Genomic DNA, 7,238 nt, shown 5'->3' with positions numbered 1-7,238 from the left:
CAAATTTTAATATCAACTCAAAATAATTTAAAAAGACAAATTACAATAAAACGGTTTATTATCCAACTATCAGAAATTTCACAACATGCCAAGGAAGAGAGGAAGGAGCAATTAAATAATTAAAATTATAAAGGATTAAAAAATATATATATAAAAATGGGGAACATCGCACTTCTAACAATCGCTGCGAGTGTGTGGGTTAAATTGAAATGTTTTCCTGATGAAAATGAATAATAATAAAAGTTTCAATGAAAATGATAAAATGTAAATTGAATTTTATCATAACGAGTTTGCTTGAATTTCCTTTCTTCTGAGATCGCAGCAATGCGCGACGGGTAAGCTAGTAATATAATAAAAAAGGTATTTTAAATCAGCATTCATTTTTAGTGTTTATGATGACTTTTGTGTAAGAAATGAAATCTTTTAGGCAGAAAAACTGTCATTACAAAAGAATGAGAATAAACTGAACTGAGAACAAAAAAACAACTTTTCCCCATCAACTTTAAAAAAACTCTAAAAGTAAAATCTTAAGATGGTGAAAATATTTTCTCTGTCTTAAAAATTTAGTTAAATACACAACAGTTTAGTATTTAAACAATCAAAATATTAGTAAGAAAACGTCCAGCCAATGTTTTTTAATCTTATGCATATCAATATATAAATTTTCATATAACAGTTATTTACCTTTTGAACAGCTAATTTTATTTGACTTCCTGTGTATCCATCAGAAATTTTAGAAAGAGTTGGTAAGTGCAGCTGTGGAGTTATTTCACCCTTTGCTTGAAGAATTAAATTCTTCCAAATAACTGAAAATATTATTATCATAATTAAATTTTATTTCACATTAATTAAAAAATTTATTATAGAATATTTTTAATAATATGTAATACAATATATCAATAATTTATAGGAGAGACTGGGATATTCTCAGACATGAAATATTGTCAGTACTTTCATATTGCATCATGATTCTTATTAGCCACATAGTAATGACATCACTCCCCTAGTACCAGTGTGCTTTAATTCCACTTTATGTAAAATTTGTTTTTTATGTCATTGTGTTATGCCATTGCTCTACATTTCTGTATAATTGAAATAATAATATCATATTTACCTTTGAGGAAAAATAATGTTATTTTATTTTGTTCTAACTCTGATTCCATTCTGAATCAGTGTTCTATATTATTCAATCTCCACTGACCAATGAGATATCTTTTATTGATAGGCACACTTTTGGGACATGTTTGAAAGTGCATTGCAAGTTTGTAGTTTACAAGTGTTGCTATTGTGTGTTGAAAAAAATGAGCAAGCTTTTTTATAACAGGAAAGGGAGTGTGAAAATCCAGTGGGTGGGAGATGCCATTTATTCTGATGATGAAAGCAAGGTGAACAGGTATGCACAGTATTGTAAAAAAAAATCTGTTTTGTTAGTCTGTATAAAAATATACTATAACATAACAGTTCAGAGATCATACTGTCACTTTTACTGATGCTTGTCCGTCTAAAACAGCTACTGATGCTGTCACCAATATGGATACAGTACATTGTGTACTCCTTATATGGGGCAGTATGCCTAGATTCTGTTTTGCTTTTTCCAGAATCATGAGGCAGAAAATGAAAAGTTCAGAAAGAATTATGGAAGGTGTCTGTCAGGAAAGCAAAGCATCAACATTGGGAAGAATACTTTAACTCTCACAGTGTCCTCATTCCTACATGAGAACAAAAATATTGTAAAGATTGTCTTTGGAACCACCATTACTTATATAGAGAGAATATATCATCAGAACAGTCAAAGGTAATATTCCAGGAATTTTGGAAACTTTCTGACAGTGAAAAGAATTTCTATGACAAGACAATAGAAAGACATGTAAAACAGGGAGCTCAACAAGAGAATGTTGGTTCTGAGAGACTACGACATATGCTTACTATTTTGTGATCAGTGATGATAAAGTACTTGTCTACAAAGAATTTTATTTGGCCACTTTGATCAGTCAACAAAGAATTAATTACTTTCATTTGAAAAAGAAGTTGGATTAACTAGATTCCCTGCAAAATTAGTTGAGGAAGCATGAAAAAGAATTCAAAAGCATATGGATAGCATTCTGAAAGTTCCTTCTCATTATAGACATGCAACTACACAAGAACATGCTTAAAAACTACAAAGCTGTTTCCAAAAAAATGAATTTACCAAAAAATGGTTTTTCCGTTATTCATGCCAAAATTTTTGCAATATTGATGGCCATCAAGTGGTGTAACACAACTTTGTCAATATGTCTATTAACATCTACACTGACAGTGCGGCTACTGCTGCCAAACTGAGAAACAAGGACACTACCAATGCTACTTCCAATATTTTCAGTGAGGCTGCATCATCATCAAACAGTTACGCCATTAATTGGATCATGGGGCACCAGGGCACTTCAGGAAATGAAAGAGCTGACTCCCTATTACGCAGTGCAACATTGAACCATACCGATCATCCAGAATATGACTGCATCCCTAAGTCCTTAAATCAAGACTCAAACTGCTCATTTGGAATGAAGCCATTGAAGCAGGGCAGTCAGATTGGGATAAAGTTCTGTGGCAGCATATTATAAAAAGATTCTTTCCAAGTGTCCAGAACCATATACATAAATGGATTCAGCCCAGTCATGAACTGACACAATTCTTACACACAAGTGTCTGTGTTCAGTTATCTTAAGAGATTCCATCTCCTAGATAATGATTACAGTAATCTTTGTGGTATCCAGGATGGTGTTTTACACTACCTTTACAGTTGCCCCATGCTTGAGGATATTAGGCATCACTGGAGGCATCAAGTGAATCTAAACAATATGGTCTGGCTAGCAAACCCAGAATTCCTTGTTCATAATAAAGACAATCTTAGCCTCTTCAAAGAGCTTATTAAAGAGCTTATAAAAAGAAGTGATATTCATTAGCCTACAGTTGGTATCTTGTGCTTCACTGTCTATCTGTGAACCAAGACTTTTGGTGCAAATTAAAGACTGCCTTCATTTATTCTACAAATTAAAGACTGCCCTAGTTAGAACCATAATACTGTATAACATTACAATGCTGTTCATTTCTGTTTATGTATATATGCGCATATTTATTTTATTTTTATTTCATTTTTTCAATTTTATTATTTTACCAACATTTGTCTCCTGAAAAAACTGTAATAGTTATCAGCATGTAACATCAATGTAATCTTTCTCTGTAAGTTGTTGCTTGATTATGTCAGGTGGTACCAGGTTAAGTAATGAAGATTATTGACAGACAGACAGCTGTACTGTACAAAAATTAGTTTTGAATGACAAAAATTATCGTTAGATTTTTGCATTTATGATAAATGGCCCTTTTTAATTTGCTTTCCACATAAATCTGTATATTTTTTATAAATATCGATTTTATTGTTAAATATTTATTTCTACTTACTTTGTCGACTTCCAAATTCTGGAGGTGGAACATAAATGATTTTCTGATAAGTAGCATTTAATCCCTTCATATCACTTACATTAAATGGTGCATCAGTAATACCACATAATAAAATACGATCTGAAGGTTTAATTGATTTTACAAAGCTTATCAAATGTTTTTTTAGCTGTTTTGGATCAGACTGGTAGAAAAAGATTAAAATATATTTACANTGCTTGACAAGAATTAACTGATAAATGCATGAACAGAGTGTGGAAGAAGTTATGGCTGGAGGTAGCTAAGAATTCTCAATGAGAAGAACCTATCGCTGTATTGATTAGGTTGACAAAGTCAACCTAATCAATATAACGGGTCTCCTATTCCCTTTATATTGATTGGGTCTCCTATTCCCTTTATATTGATTGGGTCTCCTAGTCCTGTTATAATATCTCCTAGTCCCGTATAATGGACTAGGAGATATAGACAAGCAGGATATTGAGAAGGTACTGCAAATTTCTGGTGAGAGCCTTACCAATGATGATCTTCAAGAACTGGCAGAACAAGGAATTTGTGTAGAACTGGAAAATAGTGATTCTGAAAACAAAGAACCAAAGAATTTCTACAGATTTAATTAGTAAAAGTTTGGTAACGATAACTGAAATCATTGATCAAATTGTAACGAATGATCCAGATTTTGAAAAGAGTGTAAGCAAGACAAGGCATTTTGGATGTGATCTCCTGATACCAACATTTGCTTAAGGAAAGAAAAAGAAAGTGACAAATGAAACTACATGACTTTATGGCAAAAAGACAAGAATTTCAGAAAAGTCAGGACCTTTGTTACAAAAAAACGAACTTTACATTTCCCCAGGATAAACCGGCATGTCAGTTTTTACCATATGGAAATATCTGATTTCATGGTCTCCCCAGATAGACCGGTATGCCAGTCATTTTGTGAATATACAGTCAATAACTGATATTCATATTTTGTTCTATATCTAACTTTATATAATACTGCTCCGCTTCTATAATGAGAGTTGGTATTTGTATAAATTATTTATATAAAGCAGTCACAAATCACATACTATGTAAATGTTAAACCATTATGTCTGGTACCCCCTTTGCTGTACACACTTGCCTACACATGCAAACTTGTCATGTTTGTTTTTATACTGTATCACTGTACATATTTTGTCTTGTAATTGTATTTTTACTTGTTCAATAAATGTGATGCAGATGCCCAGTGATCCCATACTTCCCTTCAATCTTTCCCTCCCTACTTACTATCACTTCCTCTTCTAATTTCTTAGAGGTAAAGTCTGTGCACATACAGACAACCTCTCTACTCTTTTAATATAATGTGAATATACAGTACTACTATTTTTAATAGAAATATCTTCTGCATGTCCTGGAATATCACCATACCAAATCTGATTGCATTTGGACTGCTAAATATCATGTTGATTGAAAAGTTTCTGGTCACAGACAAGATACAAAACTTTATTGATATTAAAACACAAAGACATGATCATCCTTGAAAGAAAGATGGGTCAAAACCATTGCTAACAATTGTCTTTTTGTAAATTGGTGGATTCCTTGGCAATACCACTTAGCTGGTTTTGATGCCAAAACTCATGAACCTCGTTTGACATCATGCACTGTATTAAAGGAAGGTCTTCACAAAAAATGTGCCAACAATCAGAAGAAGTAAAAATCTGATGGAGCAAGATCAGAGCTGTATGCTGGGTAAGGCAAAACTTTACTACTATATCTTTTTTTAGACCACTCTGTAATGGTGTGCCAGAACATTATCAGGCTACAGCAGTGTACGCTTTCAATTAAGCAATACAGAATAGTGAGTATGCAGGACTTCAAACACTCTTCCCAGCTGCTCAGCATAGAGGTTGCCATCCACAGCCTGGCCATTAGAAACCAGTTTCCAATCTACTGGACCATCCAAATTCCATCAATAGTCATCTAGATCAAGGCTTGTCTATGAGGCTGGTGTTCTATTTGGCTGCAGTTGTCTTGTTCATTAGGTCTGGTCCTTCAATTTTGCAAATTTTCTCTGCTGCTACCCTTGCACTGTACCCTTCTTGTCTGCAGTAATGATGCAACATGCCTTAAATGATAAGTTTTTTCATCAGTCATTCTTTATTATGGAAAAAATTCACCAAAGGAATGAACTCAACAGCTCTATAAAATGATAGCATGTACTTTGATGATGATGCAAATACCAGCTCATTTGCATTCACAGCAGTTTTGCCAGTGCTAGAGATTTTTTTCACAAAAGTGTTGTCAGTATTCAGAAACTTGAATCACACTGATATTTCTGTAGACAGTGTTGAATAGGAGTACATTAATTACAAACATCTAGTATGTTGAATTTGATTCTATTTATATTTGCCACTTGATGTATGCAACAATGAATGCCCAAAAATCAAATGTGCTATTCTAGATTATTGAATACTAGCAGACCCTGCCACACGTTGTTGTGGCTCAAAATGTATCTATTATAAATGTATAACACTTCCCCTGTGGGGGGAATTTTTTGAAAAATCTCTTCTTAGTGTACATCAGTGTTTCCCAACCTTTTTTGTGCTATGCTCCACCTAAGTCTTTCTAATATTCTTATGCCCCCCCCCTAACATATAAAGTGGCTATACGGTTAACTTAAACTCTGGGCGAGTCCATTTTCGAATAGCCCCCATGTGGGGCATGGGCCCCACATTGGGAAACACTGGTGTACATTCTGTTGACGTACCTTATTAAAACGCAATCAAAAACGCATCTAAAATAGTATAAATCGAAGCATAGTTCTTTATGGTAAGCCTTAATCCTGTCCATCTTTCCCCAGTGGGGGGAATTTCAACATGTATATTATATAAAAACACATGTGTATTCAAATGCAGCATTGTGTCAAAATTTCAAAGGAATCGGTAGGAACAAATGAACATTACATTTTTATTTATGTAGGTAGATAGAAGATGATCTGCTTTAGTTCATCCTCACAGAAAAGCAAACTTAGGTCGGCGTACTCGTAGCACCATCTGTTGGATATAAAAGCCTTAACCCTAGATGATATCTTTTAATTTATATGAATGTTTAACAGAATAATATACAGCCTATGTCCCCCCTAAAGTTCCATTCTAAATATTGGTGAAAGAATTTTTGAAATTGGATGAGTAGTTTCGGAGATTACCCCTACATACAAACTACTTTATAATATTAGTATAGATTAAAACTTGCTCTTCAATAGGTTGCTGTCCATAATTTTTATAAAATGTAAGAACATTTATATGATTATTGAAGATATTCAATTTGAAAATTGATTTAAAATGTTTGTGATAAGTCACATAATATGATAAAAGTTTTACATATAAAATGTGTGCATTAGAAATTACAACATGAATTATTTAATAGTTAACAGGCATTAGAATTATTCAATTGTTCAAAGTAATAAATATTTTAATATTGAATAAGATTAATAAAATACATATAATATTAGTTTTGATTTTTTAATTATTTCTTTTTGGTCTTTTTTTCCTGAGGTGCAAACATTTTCTTTCGTTTCTTTGCCAGAGGTGTTTTGGCAAACCAATTCTGTAAAACGAAACAAAATTATTTTCCAAATTAATTAAAATAATTGTACATATATAACTAAAATCTGTAAACAGCTTGTAATTTCAAAACAACAGTAGGATAGCTTCTTTAATTTTTTTTCTTATAAATATCCATTGTAATAATATATTTGAAATAGTAAATATATATTATTATAATTTTTTAAATAAAGAACATTGGATATGTAAGAGCATGACAAAATT

The 7,238-nt window shown here is 32.4% G+C and overlaps 1 protein-coding gene across 2 annotated transcripts in view; it reads right to left on the bottom strand.

The window, feature by feature from the left end:
- Positions 1–7,238, bottom strand: part of LOC111614594 (IQ and AAA domain-containing protein 1-like) — a 97,325-nt gene that overhangs the window by 11,912 nt on the left and 78,175 nt on the right. The window contains exons 14-15 of one of the 2 annotated variants that reach the window (XM_023355964.1): positions 3,436–3,616; positions 685–806 (exon numbers count right to left, since the gene is read on the bottom strand). In XM_023355964.1, coding sequence (XP_023211732.1) covers positions 685–806; positions 3,436–3,616 — 303 coding nt within the window. The remainder of the gene's footprint in view (positions 1–684; positions 807–3,435; positions 3,617–7,238) is intronic. The other variant, XR_002754961.1, reaches the window with a different exon arrangement.

The sequence above is a fragment of the Centruroides sculpturatus genome, unplaced genomic scaffold (assembly GCF_000671375.1).
Source record: "Centruroides sculpturatus isolate CEXI.00-Female unplaced genomic scaffold, Cexi_2.0 scaffold768, whole genome shotgun sequence".
Lineage (NCBI taxonomy): Eukaryota > Metazoa > Arthropoda > Arachnida > Scorpiones > Buthidae > Centruroides > Centruroides sculpturatus.
This window is presented reverse-complemented; position numbering and strand designations above follow the sequence as displayed.